The 17,252-nt window shown below is 30.9% G+C and overlaps 2 protein-coding genes across 4 annotated transcripts; both read right to left on the bottom strand.

The window, feature by feature from the left end:
• Positions 1-959: 959 nt before the first annotated feature.
• On the bottom strand, positions 960-4,712 carry LOC129896184 (F-box protein At4g00755-like). Of its 3 annotated transcripts, none has more exons than XM_055972025.1 (6): positions 4,637-4,712; positions 3,869-4,094; positions 2,392-2,805; positions 2,108-2,289; positions 1,641-1,759; positions 960-1,445 (listed from the first exon to the last, which is right to left on the bottom strand). In XM_055972025.1, exons 2-6 carry the CDS (start codon positions 3,993-3,995, stop codon positions 1,172-1,174), a joined length of 1,116 nt encoding a protein of 371 aa, XP_055828000.1. In that variant the 5' UTR covers positions 3,996-4,094; positions 4,637-4,712; the 3' UTR covers positions 960-1,171. The 3 variants fall into 3 exon arrangements, with proteins under 3 accessions (XP_055828000.1, XP_055828001.1, XP_055827999.1); XM_055972026.1 differs by lacking the exon at positions 4,637-4,712 and adding an exon at positions 4,374-4,439; XM_055972024.1 differs by lacking the exon at positions 4,637-4,712 and adding an exon at positions 4,202-4,358.
• Positions 4,713-6,885: 2,173 nt separating this feature from the next.
• On the bottom strand, positions 6,886-10,708 carry LOC129896714 (F-box protein PP2-A13). Its single transcript, XM_055972667.1, has 3 exons — positions 10,180-10,708; positions 9,566-9,681; positions 6,886-8,047 (listed from the first exon to the last, which is right to left on the bottom strand). Exons 1-3 carry the CDS (start codon positions 10,543-10,545, stop codon positions 7,618-7,620), a joined length of 912 nt encoding a protein of 303 aa, XP_055828642.1. The 5' UTR covers positions 10,546-10,708; the 3' UTR covers positions 6,886-7,617.
• Positions 10,709-17,252: the final 6,544 nt, after the last annotated feature.

Below are 17,252 nucleotides of genomic sequence, written 5' to 3'. Positions count from 1 at the left end.
TAACTAGATACTTTGATGCAATATTTGATATTTTAGTATTTTTTTTCCAAAAATCGAATACCGTACCAAATGGTCAGCTTTCTTAAATATCATAATCCTGAAACCACAATATAAAAGAATTGATATTTTTTTTCTTTTTTTATAAATATCGAATATCGTATCAACTGTCCAACTTTATTAAATACAATATCAAATATTGTAATATCAAAATTATGATATGAAAAATTCATAATTTTCATTGGGGATTTTTTGCATATGGCCACTCAAAAATATCTTAATTATGCTCCATAGCTATAGTTTGCTAATTACAATTTGTAGCTATAGTTATAGCAGCGTTTGTATAATTCGCTCAACATTTGTATACGTTTGTATAATTCGCTATACAATTCGCAATTTTTGTATAATGTTTGTATATTTCACTATACAATTCATGCACAATGTTTTTATAATTTGCTATACAATTTGTAGTGTTTGTATATTTCGCTATACAATTCGATTCGCGCACAACGTTTGTATAAATTGAGTGAATTATACAAAACTCAACTGTATAATTGCGTGAATTATACAAAACTCAAACTGTAATTACAGCTAAATGTTTGCCGCGAACCATAATTAATTCAAACTATAGCAATGTTAGCTAATTAACTAGTATATATTTATTTATCTGCGTAATTTTTCCATTTCTATTTCGATATGAGATTCAGATATCTACCAAAGTATGCGCGCCCCTTTATCCTCTTTTACTGGCCTTTCCTTTCGGATTTTCAATTGGAAATTTGTGAGTGAGTCATCTCGTAATGGAGATTATTACAAGAATTTCTCATTGGCATGAGGCCAAGTTTAGCACCATTATGTTCGTCAGCAAGAAAATTAACTAATCACGATTTCTTAAGAGACGTGCAAAGACCAAAGCGAACAAGTAAACGTGAACGGAGGGAGTAGTAATAAAGATGACAGTATTTTGGCATTTGGAATTGCAATAGAAAAAAAAAAGTGGTAAAATATATTGAACATGTTTATGAGGATATGTGCCTTCCATACATTGTATCCATTTGTAGATGAAATTACAGCGGTAATGCCCAGAAGCAAGTCTAATGACATTTTATTTAACTTGCCTAAAAGTAGGGATCGGTCACAGAAACAACGATTAGGGCCTTGAAAGGGACGAAAGCTAGACGTTGTACTCATCTGAATCATCATCAACCACGTCAGCTCCGGCTCCAAGTAGTGTATTCAGGATCATTTGCTCCCATCCCCTTAAGCTTGCCCTGAACCTATGAAACCGAGGAGGACTGCTTGACTCTCCTTCAGTAGATTTGTTACTTGACTCGCACAACAACCTTTCTTTTGGGCAATACTTCAGACTGCACTTCCCGGATTCATCGAGTATCTCAACATCAAATGCTGGCAAGAGTGGTCTTCCAACAACTTGAACGTGCGACACACTATAAAAAGGAAAATCAATAAAGCTATCTTAGAAACCCCTCAAGTCCTGAGCTTATACTCCTGACCTTTAAAACCAATTTGTGATTTCAGATATACAACCACCATATGGTAGACTATGACTGCAGTAACTAATAGCAGGAAATAGAAGCCAACTAGAATTTTGAGGCCGACAAATCATAAGAAGGGGAACTGACCATATATAATATAGACCATCCAATTGTTGTCTTTGAACTCTGCCTAAGAGCTCGACTTGTAGGATTCCTCCAATGCAAAGAACAGGTTCTGGCAGCTTAAACTTCTGCAAGATGTTCTCCTGTACCCATAAGAAGCCAAACTTGGCTGTTACAAAGTCGAGACACATAAAAAGTAGAATTCTTACCTAAACTTAGCTGCAGTTGAAGTCAAGTCAGCAAAACAAGAACATAGTTCATTTATGAACACCGACTAGTTTTTTAAAATGGTTGATACACTTCCGACAAATACATGCTCCAACACAAGTAAGACCACAAATCGTCTTAGTTAGGGAAAATTGTGCGGTACTATGACTTAGGAACTAGTTATTATCTCGAAAAAAGATGTCAGCCTAGAGTATTCTTTGACCATTCCAGGGGTAAGAATTAATCAGAATAAAGGAAACTGAAATATCATTACTGTTTCTTACCTGAGCCAAGGGAAATTCTGGTGAAGTATATGTCCATATGATCTTGTCACAATAAGATCGGCCTTGAGCAGCTGCAGATTCATGTCCGTTGTCACTTTCTACATCTATTTTAACATTAGGATGTCCCACTCGGAATCTCAGAGCTTTTGCTGAATAAATGGGAAAGCCAAACTGGAAATACGCTGTTACAAAATTGTAATGTTTCTGGTTAATGAGGCAATAAACAAATAAGCAGAAGGAACAAATCCAAAACATCGTAGAAGATAAAGAGTTTGAGGTGCAACCTTGAAATGGTTGTACATGAATTTCTGAAATCAGGCACAGCTTTGAGATTAATTTATATGTTAGTGTCTCGGGAACTGTAGGATCACCTTGTCCTCCACTTGACCAGTATGAAGCCCTGCGCTCAACATGATCACCTGATTTTAACGTATTCAGAATGCTTTCTTCAGGATAGTTGTCAGTGCTTGATGCATGAATTGCATCTATTAAGCAGTCTTCCGTCATACAGTTGGAAAGGCCGCGTGTCAAAAATGCATAAACGCTATGATTTCTCTCCAGACATAACCACTCCATAGACTTTTCAGGCTGAGATACCAATGGTACAATCGTATTTTCAACTTCAATCATATTTCCAACACTTGATATTTCAGGAAACCTCTTTAAACAAAGATGCTTACACAAGCCATTTCCAATCACTGCACAAGAATTGATTGTCTGATATGAAAGGCAGTCAACAAGAAAAAGAGTTGCATACTAGTCCTAAATGAATGATTTATGAGGTCAAAACAAAAGCAATATACAAGGATGTCTTGGTCTGAGTAAACATGAGGAACTCTTAAGTTCTGACAAAATCCAAAAGAACCAGACAGACGAAAAATTGCACTTAAGAAGGATTTTAAAAAGGGTTAGAGACTGTTCATATATCATAGTGATTTCAAGATTGTGTACTCTAAAGTGAGATGACATGGGGAAAGAGAGAAAAAGGAGATAACGATACGGGAAACCTCGATTTTCTCATTCCAGCAAAGAAACTCTTGCATCATATTCTGATCCAAATCTTTTAACAGCACACGGCACTATAATCTATACAAATTGACAGTGCTACTACATAAATACCACAAAAAATTAAGTCCTCATCAATAGAAATAAGGACACCTCCGTCAGGCTATCTATATAGAATGGAAGTAATGGAATGTGAAGGGGAAGGGAATGATATTGCATTCTACATTATAGAACAACAACAACAACAACATACTTAGTGTAGCCATACAAATAAGGTTATGGGGAGGGTAGAGTGTCACACAGACCTTACCCTATCCAAGAGGTAGAGAAGTTTTTGATAAGACCCTCGGCTCAAGAAAAAAACAGTCCATAAAAAGAATAATGAAAGCACAAGAAATAACATATAGTAACAAAATAGTACTACAACAAACTAATATGATAGTGGAAGTATAAGAAACAATAGATAGTGACAAATCCAAGAATAAGAAACTACATTTTTTTAAGAAACTACATTTTATATTATCATAGCCATTTTCAAAAAACCATCTCATGGTCATGTATGTAATAAGAAGTAATTGACAAATATAGGAGGCTCCAGCTGGCCAACAAGTACAATTAAAGAGCATCGCAGAATCACCAATCCTTCAAATTTATTCGATCTGATCCAAGCTGAGACTAATAAAACTACAGGTAGCAGAAATGAGGTTATGAAACAGCAAAGTAGTCAAAATGAAGAGCATAAATAGAATAGCTTACCGAATTGACGCCAAGAACTAGAAACAGCAGAAACCCGGATAAGATCAGACGGGTCCTCCAAACACGTTAGGATTTTTATAGACATATCAGGTAAAAGGCATTGCACAAAATCCCCACAACCCTTCATTTCTTTTGTTATAGACTTTTTACTTTTCCCCTAAAATAAAATGAAACCTTAGTAAAGCTTCAATCTTTATCACTTTCAACGATCAAGGCGTTCAGTCACCTATCAAAACCCAACAAAACAAACTTAAAAACCAAATAATTTTGAATGAAAACAAACAAAAAAAAGCAAATTTAAGTGTAGAACATAAGTCAGTCAAAACATAGTACTATCTGATAGAGATGCACTCCAAAACATCTTAAAGGTTGAATTCAGAATTCCAATCCAAATAGGAAAAGACAGAAATTTCATCCCTCCTTTTGTCAAAACTCGTCTATTTAATTATTTTACCCCTAAGGTGGTAGATACAAATAAATTTCATTTTGTTGGGACAACTGGTACCTAAGGTGGTAGATAAAAATGAATTTCATTTTGTCGGTACAACTGATAAAGTTGTTAAAGTTGTTGTCTATAGCGGGAGCTTTATGCACCGGAGTGCCCTTTAATTGTGTTCAAACAAATACTTGTGGCAGCAAAGAAAAGATGATACAGACCAAAAATTAAGTTAGATAGCTTAAATGGAATCTGGTGAAACCTATTGATAAAGAAAGGAAGAGATGTTAAAACCAGACAAGGGAAAATTGGAAAATAAAAAAGGAATTCACCTTTTGCAAGAATTGGAATTAAAGAACCAAACCCCAGGTGAGAGAAAAATGCAATTAGGAGTTTGATAAAAATTCAAGAATCAAATGTGGTTATTGGACAGAGGGAACAACAATTATAAGATTATTTATGAGTCCGTTTGGATAGGCTTTAAGTTGGTCAAATCAATTTATAAGTTTCTTTTTAGCTTTTGAACGTGTTTGCATAATGCTAACTTTAAGACATAAAGTTTTTAAAGTCAGTCAAAAATGAAAAGTTAGGAATTCTAACTTTTTTTTCTAAGTGCTTAAAGCCATTTTGTTTGATCATGAAAATTACTTTTATATCCCTTATATTTTAACTAAATTCCCAAACTACCTTTTTTATTCTTTTAATCCTAAAATTCAAACATTTATTTTCAATATAAACACTTTTATCCAAACACTCAACTGCTTATTTATAAAAATAACTTTCAGCACTTCGAAATTTTAAAAATACTTCATATATAAAAATTATTTTTTTTAAGCCCATTCAAACGGGCTCTATGTTACTTTTGAAGAGAAGGATAAGTAGTAGTTACCTGCTACATTTGAATTTCTTCTGTAGCAAAGTGCTGAGATAGCGAGAGATGGAGAGAGGGGGACGACAAGATACACACATTAGGAAAAGTACAAAGGTGGGTTCTATCGTATTCATTGTCACATTGGGTCCTACACGTGCACACTCAAGCCTTTCAACATGGATGCTGCTTCAAAATAGTAGATATTTGAAAGTATAGATCTCATTAGTATATGTTAATGTTTATGTATTTTAATTAGATTAAAAATGTTAAATGTTAATGGGTATAAATTGATAAGATTGTGGTTATTAGTTTTTGTGTAACTTTTGTAACCATTTTTTTCTTGATTTATCACTAATTGCCTCAGTAATTCTTAAATCACTATTCACATTCTCCATATTTATTTATGGAAGAAATCTTATACCTATATAAAAGATTTCTTCTTTTGTGTTGTTGTGTGTATAAGAAAAAGTGGATAGAAGTATTATTCTGTGTGTATATTTTGAGGTTAGTGTAATGAAAGACAGTTGAGATAGACAAATATTTCAAGTTTTCAACTAATTTATTATACAAAAGAGAGTAATTTTATATTGAACAAAGGTGTTCTTTTGGTGGAGTTTTAGACTTTTTAATTAATTTGGAGTTGTTTCAGTTACACAATGTTGTTAGATTATTGTATCCCTCCTTAAAGAAAGTGAGATATCCGCGCCTCAACCTGAATATTTATTTATTTTTTCATTTTATTTTTCAACTATAATGTATTTTAATTTATGGTATATACACCAACAATATATAAGGTATGAATGTGTAACATTATCGAAGAAAAATTAATGATATATGTACCTTAAACTTGTAATGGAAGATATTAAATTTGCTATCAATTTGAAATTGCCCCAAATTGACTTCGTCTTTCTTGAAAACGGAGCACAATGTTTATCACGAACTAAATGCTCTTTGGTGTTGATTTCATGTGAAGAAAGAAAATTCTTTTGTTCTTTAATTTTTTTTCTTTCTTATTTCTGATTTTCGTTCCTCTTTATAGAGGAAAAATCCCCAAATTATAAAGGGTATGCTGTGATCACCAATTACCATGTAACTGTTCCCCCGAATTAAGATAACTTTTATTTCTTATTTTCTTTTCGGAGGAAAAGACAAAATGGGTTGGATTCGAATCGAATCAAATTGATACACATGGGCGATTCATTATTTGTGAATTTTGATCTGTAAAATCTAACAAAATATTTGTATAATTAAATAATTTATACTCAAATTTGATCTAACCCACTCATTTGACATCTCTATTATCAACTATAGTATTGAAGTTTGTTTATAAGGTCTACTTATTATCTACTATCATTTCAATAGGGATGAACAAAATTTAATGTATTTGGCCAAATTACCACTTCAATTGTATCGAAGTTGGTAGATCTCTATATTTTAACTAGTAGTATTTCACAAATCATGTTGGTTTTGTATTTTTGTTCCACTTTTTTTGTTTTTTCTATTTATATTTTTAGAATCCAAAATCATGATCATAAGAGACACGCAATGAGTCAGAAAGCGTTATTGGCCTTATATTGGCTCATCGAATTTGACTTGCAAATAAGCAATTGTAACAACTAACAACTGTTTGTAGATTGTAGTATACAAGAAATCATATATCACGTCCAACAAGAGTATGACATAATCTAATTAATGGATTACAAAGTCATTGTAAGGTATATAGTAAGACAACTAATTATCCCCATTTGGAACAGGTGGTAGCTGTCTGTTGGGATAGTAAGCAAGCCACAGAGTCACTTTTTGGTTTTATATTGCGATCAATATGCACAAGTAATTGCATTAGGGGAGGGTGTAGCCTTTCGACTATAGTTCATTTGAATCTATAATTTTTGACATGGAGCGTACAAGATATGTGACTAAAGATTTACTAAAACTATTAAATTTGAACACAAAATTTAAATATTACAAAGAATTAAATTTAATGTTTAAAATTTTAAAAAATTAAACCCATTAAATTTAAATTCTGAATCTGTCTTTGCTTTGCTATCATGGGCGGAGCCACCTTGAGTTCAGAAATTTATCCGAACCCCCTTCGACGAAAAATTATATTATTTATACATAATTAATTTTTTTTTATGTATATATAATAGATGTCGAACCCTCTTAGGCAAGTTTGTCTCTCTAATCTTTAGACTTTGAACCCCCTTAATGAAAATTCTGGTTCCACCACTGCTTGGTACCACGTACCCACATTAGACTATTACTTAATAGCTATGTCAACTAAAGTTTTAACGGATGGAAAGAAATTACCCAATAACTTTCACCCCTACTAAAACATAAATCCTCATCTTCCATAATTTTCACATGCACATGATTTCATTAATTACTAAGTAACACTCCACGGTACGACTCACATACTTGCATCAATTCTATTCCTACAATTTAAGAAGTTAACCTACTTTTCTTTGGCCCAATCTCAGCAGGGATGATGAGCACAGAGTCTAGGCAAAGACCACCTTTAGTATGAGTGCAATCTATTTGAGTCATTGAGAACTTTAACTTTGTTGGCATGCTAGTGTCCTTGTCCACAACAAAGTCTCCAACATGATAATTTATCCACTTTCCTGGCTCATTCAAGTAATATTGCGCAGTTGCCTGCTGGCCGTTTGACGTTGATAGTTGAAATTGGACGGGTTTGATATTCCAGCCATGGACTTGATCAACGGTGCAGACTCGTCGCCCTAGTCTTCTTGACGTTTTTCCCAGCTGAAGCCGAAAGAATACGCTGTAGTTTCCCTCTGGGAATTCGAATTCTAAGTTCCCTTCCACTTCTACCCACCATATTTGTTTGAGAAATGCAAATGTGTTGAACCTGTGAAGATATTTTTGACACATTAATAGTAACTCATGTTTAGTGGCGGACGAAGATTTTTAAATCAAGAATGTTCAAGTGTTGCTAACGTTATCTTTTGTCTCAAATATATTCCTGAACAGTTAAAAAGGTCCCAATATACCATTATGTGACTTTCACTGTTAGTGTGCGGGACATATTTGGACATTTTCAATGGTTCAAAAGTATATTTGAAACAAATGATAACATTAAAGACATTTATGAACCGGTAGGTTAACGAAAAATAAATATGAAACAAATCACAAACATTAAGTCATAATATGTGGCTACAAAAGTAAGGTGCTAGCTGGAGCATTCATAATACATACATAAAGTAGGTCCAACATTGTCTATGGCTGGTGGCTGGAAAACGTAATTTATCAAGAATTATATATTTACCACGTTTTTTATATTGGATGAGACTATAATCTGGAAAGTGCTTATCAAAAGGATATCGGAAATGGAATAATTTTTTTTTTCTCAAGCATATGATTAGTTGACTTCATAAAAGCATCATTAAATAAGATTTGCCAGGTAGATATGCTTGCTTTCTAGATCTAATATAGAAAGGATGCACCTTATGTATAGTACATATATATTCACATAAAAAAATAAATCACTCTAGCAATCATGCATGCATATGCATTTTAATCTGTTGTTTGATGTAAGGTACCTTATTTTTCAGACATTATTAATGATTCGAATCTACTAGTTAACCACCTACTTAAATCATTTATATAAAAAATTAACTATAGTAACTCACGGGGCCAGGAAACAGTTCTTCTTTTTTTTCCTTCCAATTTTCCCGATCTTTTAGGTCAAAGCAATTCTCCCTTTACACTTCATTTAGTTGGTTCAAATGTCAAATTTCATCTTCCCACGTTTTCTTCAATATCAAAGAAACCAGTAGAGTACTATAGTTAAAAACAAGATACATTAAATATGAAAAGTTTAAAAGACACTCTAGCTAGAATGGTAGCTTTGGAATATAATGTTTCTGTGGAATTAAGGACTTCATGTTTTTGACAGCTATAGATGCATCATTTTCTCCTCTACTTTTTTTTTTGGTATCGGCAACCAATTAAATTATTTACGAGAATCTTGAGATTTGTGATTAAAGATGAATGAATTTTCCCAATATCACAATTTCTTATTGATTACGTTTATTTCTTTTCTTTTAAATGACTCCAACTCCTATTCATATTCTAATTAAACAATAAAAACTTTTAATTAGCTTATTGATCAAAGCAATCTCTTTCTTGATACACCCAACACGCCACAGTATTTTCTTTGGCACAATAAACATCTTACTTTGTTCAGCATTCATGTGCCATTAATCAAAGCTATTTCTAATTTCTTTATTTCCTGTGTAAAAAAAAATGTAATGCATGGTTATTACGTGAAAGTACTACTCTTTCGATCCCATTTTAGATAGACTTAATAAACTAGTAAAAAAAAAAAGTTAAAATGGGGAAGTATAAGATTAATTTATGGACAAACCTTGATTCATCAGATGAGATATGGCTCCAATATCTGCGGTCTTCTATGCCTGTTATCTTCATTTCCTTCCACGATATACAAACACACATCCCTCTATTTTTTTCCATCCAAAATGTCTGCCATAAAAAAATAACACCAAAACATTAATATCTCCATCCCTAGCTACTGGATGAAATTTATAATTATTAGATGAGAAATTTCAAACAAGAGAAATAGCAAAAAAAAAATAAAAAATTGGAAGAAAACAACTAGTGCAAGTCTTGAGGCACACCCATTGAGTTAATTTCTTGTTGAAACAAATATATTTAAATTAAAAAATATAAATAAATAAAATTAAAAAAGAGGAAAAATATACGCAACGCCGATCCGTCTATGTTCTTTTTCTGAAAACAGAATAAGAAAAAGTTTCCCTCTTGGAAAATTATCTGTGAATTTTTATTTTTTTTACACGAACGAAATATTGGAATAAATGTTTTATGGTATGATTATATATGAGATTAAACTTTTTGACTAGTTAAATAAATACTCATGATTTTCCTTGGACCAAATACTAAAGGATTCTAAAAAGAAAATTATAGTAACACATAAATGTTATATTCAGTATAATCTCACACCTTATAATTGCCACTCCCAAAGTGATTCGGACGACACAATCTGGCAAATATCTCTTTCTTGGTTAAGCTACCTGAGTATTCTTCGCTAGCGTTTGAACATGAATTTTCATTGAAATGATAATTTTTGAGAAGAATTTGATAATTTTGAGGCAACTTTGGTTCCCAGACAAGGTCAGTCAATGAAGCTTGATGAAATGTCCTACTGACACGACCAATTTTACAGATCTCAGTTGGGTCCAGATGCTTAAGGACCAAAGCTATGCAGCTTTCCGGCAAGTCTCCAAGGCCAGCCTCTGAAGGTCGACCAATATTATTACTACCTGTTAATTTCTCCTGATCCACCAAGCCAGAAATACCAGCCCCCATATATGCAATAATATAGCAAATAAAAACTCCTAGCTAGAATAAATGTGATCATACAATAATATAAGTAGAAAAATGATAATTGTGGAATGAATGTTGAGTAAAGAGGAAGGGACGACTTTCTCCAAAGGAGAGGAAAAAGAGTTAAAAGAAAATATGGTTTTGGAATTGAAGACTTTTCAACTTTATATGGTAGTAGTAAAGAGATGCTACAAAAATAGTTTTAGTGTGATGAGCATGTGTCACAGTAATAAGTATGTAGGTCACCGTGGGAACATCTGTCGAAGGGCATTCTGTCCTTTTGTAGTGCATCCAATTCTACCTTCTTCTCAACCATGGTTAAGTAATAACCAATATAACTCATCCGATGTTTGATTAAGTTTAGAGATAAATATCAAAAATATATTATTATTTTTTTTGAGTTTCATATCTAAATTATTAGGAGTGTGAGTTTCATATCTAAAGTATTACTTATTAGTTTGAAAAATACACCTTCCTCTTTTATTTCACTCTCATCATAGTGTGTGTACTACATTCTCGCTTTCATTTAAAAAAATTGTCATATCACACTCTATATGAATAAAATATTTTTACCTTAACAAAAATTAAATGAATTATTAGAATTAGTTAAAATAAAAGATTAAAGTATTATTATCTTCTGCCAAAAAAAATTATAAAATAAAATATAAAATATTTTTTTAACTCACTCCACCACTTTCTCTCACCATACCCCCCTCCCCCCTCCCCCCAATTTTTTAGTTTTATTTTTTTATTAAATTTCTTTTATAAAGGATTTTTTTAAAAAAATCTTACTTCATCTCCGCCCCCTTCAAATAATAATTTAGATATTTTTATTTTTTAAAAAAAAAATTCTATGCCGCCACCTGACTCACCGCTTTCAAATTATTTTATTTTTTTATGTTAGATTATAACGTATGATTTTAGAAAAATATTTTTTAATTGCCACTAGACTTTTCTTAATTAAAATTTTTATTTTTGTTATATTCGGTACACAAATAGAAAAAAAATATTTTTCTAAAAATATATATACACATCTAACATAAAAATAAAAAAATAATAAATAAATAAATATAAATTCAGAACGGAAGGTTAGATGGGGTGGATATAATTTTATTTTTTTAAAAAAAAATAAAAATAATTACATTTTTTAGGAAAGAGTGGGGGGAGGGGATGAAGTATGAATTTTTTAAAAATATTTTATAAAAGAAATTTAAAAAATATTAAAAGACGGGGATTGTGTGTGGGGGGGTGGGGGTGGGGGGTGGGGGAGGGAAGGGGGGAAGTGCGTGAGCAAAATATTTTGAATTTTTTTTAATTTTTAAAATAATTTCTTTTTTTTTTAAAAAAGTAATTTCTTTTAAAAAATATAATTTCCTTTTTTTGGGATAAAAATACTTTAGTCTTTAACTTTTAACTAATATTAATAGTTTATTTATTTTTTGTTTAGATGAAATATTTTATCGATGTGGAATGCAATGTGACTTTTTTTAAAAAAAAATAGGGAGATTAGATAGAGTGTATTACACACACCACTGATGTGTATTTCTCAAACTAATAAGTGATAGTTTATGTATGAAACTTACACTTTCAATAGTTTAGGTATGAAACTCAAAATAATGAAATAGTTTAGATATGTTTTTGATACTTATTTCTTAAGTTTAAACTTATTTATTTACTCTCTTGTTGCTTTTTAACAGAGTTTCCTTTCCGTAAGTCAAATGATATAAAATTTAATTAATAGTTTAAAATATATTTTTATTATATTAATAAAAAAGTTGTAATTTATTATACTTTTTGTGTATATTTTTAATATCAATTTTTTTTGAAATATCAAATTAATGTAATCTAATTTAACTTTGAAAGATAGTCGATTTGATTTTTTGAAAATCGCAACATGACAAATAAAAAAATAAAAATATATTTAATAAATAATAAAGTGCTTATAAATCGAAATCAACCAAAAGACATAACTTAAAGCCGTTTGAATTGGATTATAAGTTGCTTATAAGTTGTTTTCAGCTTTTTTGAGTGTTTTGCTGACCAACTTAAATTCATTTTGTGCTTAAAATAAGGCAAAAAATAATTGAGTCTGTTTGTCTTAGTTTATCTAAAGCTGCTTATAAGTTGAAAACAACTTATAAGTTGCTTAAAATAAGTTAAGCCAAACATACTCAATTATTGGACGGATAAATAACTTTAGTTTGACTAAATTATTTACTATTTCATTCTTAATTTTTTAATCCCCAAAATACCCTTCTCAAAATACAATCTTGAACTTCCTCTTCTCCCCATATTAAATAAATCGCAATTAAAGAATATTTTAGTCAATTTTAAGAGAAAAATAAATTATTCATATCTTTTTATCAAGCACATAAACTATTTACTATTAGTTTCAATACTTTTATTTAAATACATAACTGTTTATTTATAAAATTAATTTTAACACTTAAACTTTATCAGGTAAGTCCAAATGGGCTCTTAACATTTTATTTAATGACGCACACTTTTTTTAGTTGGTCAAAACAAAAGGAATGTTTACTTTTTCTTTTGATTGATTTGTTAAAAAAATAATGACATATTAATATTTTTAAAATTGATTTTTTTTCATATCTTACCCTTAATGACATGATTTGTTAGCTCTTTAATCGCGATTTATTTTAAATTCTTACGACAATTCATTTAAAAGTGTTATACATTTTTTAAAGAAGGTCCATCTAACTGACGAAAAAGTTTAGACGAGACTCCTAACCTATATATTTATTAAAAATAATAATTATACGAAGGAGGAAGATAATAACATTGTAAAAATTGATTAAAAAAATTAACTTTTAAACATGAATAAATTTCATAGATGATCACATAATATTACATTTTGCATCATAATCATTTAACTATATTTTCTAACACAAAAATCACTGAACTTTGAGATTAATAATACAAAAATCACATCTACTGAAGAATCCAACTTTCGTTGGGTAATAGTTTATTTTATTTTTGTATATAGTCTAATGGGTATAAGACGGTAGTTTTTGCTTTCCTTCCGTAAATGGGTGGTTAAATTTAAGGGATTTTTCGACCTATATTGCTATTTTTAAGGTTTAGGACTAAAATAACAATAAAAAAATTTCATACATTAAAGACTATTTGATTATATGATATATGAAGGATTAAAATAATTACTTTTTATTTTATTTTATATATTAAGGACTATTCAATTATGTGGTAGATATAAAGGATCAAAATGATCATTGTCTCACCACCACGCGCAAAATATTAGCTCAATAGGTACGATCACGTTATGAACATAATCTGGCTTTCCACATTAGTTTTGACAGATTCCATAGGATTTTTAATGTTCTTGAGTTTCATTTGTTATGTAATTGCATAGATTAAACATGTAATATAAACTAACAAATCTACGTAATTCGTACCATGTATTCTAGGAGAGAGAAATGACCCACTTTCATAATATAATGGCTAATTGCTTTGTGGAGATATTCAATGATATATATGATTATTAAACAACTTAGGTCAATTCAAGTAATTATCTTTGAGCCCACGTTCATGAGAGCTTTTTGCAGCATGTCATGTCTAAAGTGGGTTCACACTGCTATATTGATTACCGTCCAAAAATTTTGGATTTTGAAAGAAATTGCTCTTTTCATTTCACTTTACCTAACGATATTTAGTTGACATAAATTTTTATTTAATCGACTAATTAAAAATATTATAAAGAATGCGATTTCATTGGGTTGATTTCTAAGATGATCTCTAAATTAATAGTTATTATTTCATAAAGACACATTTCTTCTTGATTTCAACAAAGAAGGTTATTTTCTCAGATAATACTTCCTCTAGTCCATATTAAATGAGTTGTCGGGGTATGATATACTCCTTAAGAAAAAATATATTTAACGACATAAAAGAGTTATCCCCAAACTATTTTAGTAATTAAAAAACCTCATTAAATGAGGTTAAATATGAAAAAAAAGTCTCAATAATTCTCTTTGAACTTTTGAACAATTTATTTATTTTGAACGATGAAAAAAACTTCAACAATTTACTTAATATGGACTAGATCAAGGGAGCAATTATTAGTTGAGTACTATATGAAAAAACCTAACTCTGATTCCATTGAACTGAAACGATGCTTGAAAATGAAATTAATTGTGATAGGCTAATATATTGAGTGGAATATAATCTTATTAATTATCAAACCAAATCCACTCGATCTTCATTATCTGTCAAGAAAGATAGTCTACTTCTTTTATCATCTATTTTTGGTTGTGATGAAGGATGACATTCAACTTCTCCTCACGTTTAGGGTCCTATCCTATTTTGGAACCTTTGAAGCTACTCTTAGCAATCTATTTGTACTATTTTTCTTTATATTTAAGTTTAATTGAGACAAGCTGGCCATGTTACGACTTACAAACTATAATTACAACTTTGTAACAGGAATAGAGTGTGTTTGATACGGATGAAAATATTTCTCAAAAAAATATTTTTTGATTTTCTTATATTTGTGGTTAAATTATTTTGGAAAATATCTTTTTCAGAAAAATGACTTCTATAATGAAAGTAAAAAAAATAAGTTTCATAAGGTCATTGTCTCCTTTTTACCCACCTAACATCCCCAATCCCCCATCTCACCCCACCCAGCCCAATCTTGACCATCCCACCCCACTCCCACCATCTCTCCCTATCCCATCCCGCTCACAAAGTAAATATTTTAGAATAATATTTTCTTGTTTACTTACCAATTACTAGAAAAACACTAGAAAATAAGTAAGAAATTCACTTATTTTCCATGGAAAATTTTATCTTTCCTACCATTCATGGGCGGAGCTAGTAAGGGTCCAGGGGTTCATTCGAACCACTTTTGACGAAAAGTTACATTGTTTATATATGATGAAAATTATGTTTTATGCATATATAGTAAATATTGAGTCTCCTTTGACTTTTTATGTGTTTATTTCTTCATATTTTGAAATTTCTTAATGAAAATTTTAAATTTGTCCCTTACCAAACACACCGTAATATTCAAAACTCGTGATTCACGTCATTTAACTTTCCCTATGTGCTTCATCATTTGAAAAGACTTTGGATATATTATATTAGTAAATAGAGACAACTAATTGTCCCATGTTGTAAATATTATACTATAAGAATTACAACCTAGAAATGGAAATTATTAATATTAAAACACGTGAATAACCACTTCGTTCACGATCTTCTTTCTTAATTCTCCTTTTTTCTCCGCCCTTTGAAAAAAAAAATGAACGTATCAAATTGAGACAACATTTCCTATCATATGAATATAAATAATATTTACTACAACTCATAATTGAAATTAGGGATAATGTTCTAGATATGCTAACATACGATCCTAGTTATCATAACTAATACTAATTATGCTATTTCATTTTCAACACATATAGCAATAGTTTTCTTTATAAAATATTTATAAACTTCAACAAAATCTTATAAAATTAGAGATTTTGTTTTCTCTTTCACACAAATCTTAATAGTCGTTGCTCCGCCACCAACAATTGCCTTGTTGATCGTGCATGTATGTTTTTAGATGAAATGATCACACACTTCAATTATTGAGAAACTAAAATGACTCAAGAATGATCAGTCAAACATCCTTTATCGAAAAAGATACATTATATATATATATATATATATATATCAAAATTTATTATTATATAGCACAAATATAAATATCTAATGTTGAACTCCAATGACACAAGCAAATCCTATAGCGCGGGTAAAGGACGATCAACTTCACCTATAGCACCAACATGGGTTGTGGTTTCACACTTAATTAGAAGTATCGGGTTCAAAATCTGGTATGGAGAAAATTTTATTGGGAGCGTCACCCCCATAGACCCTGCAGTGCACGATTTGAATATAGTCGGAGCTCCACGGGCTCCAAACATCGGATAGGAAATAAAAAAACAAAAAAAAAACTTCACCCATAACATAATTTTGCTTCGTTTTGACATGTTGACACACACACAGTGAGTGACTATTGACCAATATCATGGTGCAATACAATTTATAAGGTGATATCAAAAATGTTATGTAACAGATTAAAGAAAGCATCAGAGTGCCTTATAACACAAAACATTCTGATTTGTCAAGAGCTAGTGAGACTGTAAAAAAAGGCACTCCGGTGCACTAAAGCTCTCGCTATGCGCAGGGTCCGAAGAAGATCTAGTGAGACTGTACAGCTGGAAAAATACCACCAGAAACTAGCTAATCAAAATTGACCTCAGGAAGGCCTATGACACTGTGGAATGGGATCGACTTCGTAAAGGAAATGCTCTATGGCCTAATAATTTTCGATGTAACTTCATCAAATGGACTATGGAGTGATTGTCTACACCAACATACTCAATTGCTATTAATGGTTGAGAGCATTATTGAGAAAAGAGGGTTGAGACAGGGTGATCTTGTCTCCCCCTTATTGTTTGTAGTATGTATGGAGTAAATATTTTACAAGGATTATGAAGTGAGTGGCCTTACAAAAAGAATTCGCATATCACACTAAGTGTAAGAGCTTAGGCCTTAAATCATGGTGATATGTTAGTGTTCAATAAAGGTGACATTGAACCTGTTATGCTCATGCTTCAGAAGGCTAAGATCGTTTTCTTTAGCATCTGGGCTGACAAACAATGCTT

The sequence above is a fragment of the Solanum dulcamara genome, chromosome 7 (genome assembly GCF_947179165.1).
Source record: "Solanum dulcamara chromosome 7, daSolDulc1.2, whole genome shotgun sequence".
NCBI classification, from domain to species: domain Eukaryota; kingdom Viridiplantae; phylum Streptophyta; class Magnoliopsida; order Solanales; family Solanaceae; genus Solanum; species Solanum dulcamara.
This window is presented reverse-complemented; position numbering and strand designations above follow the sequence as displayed.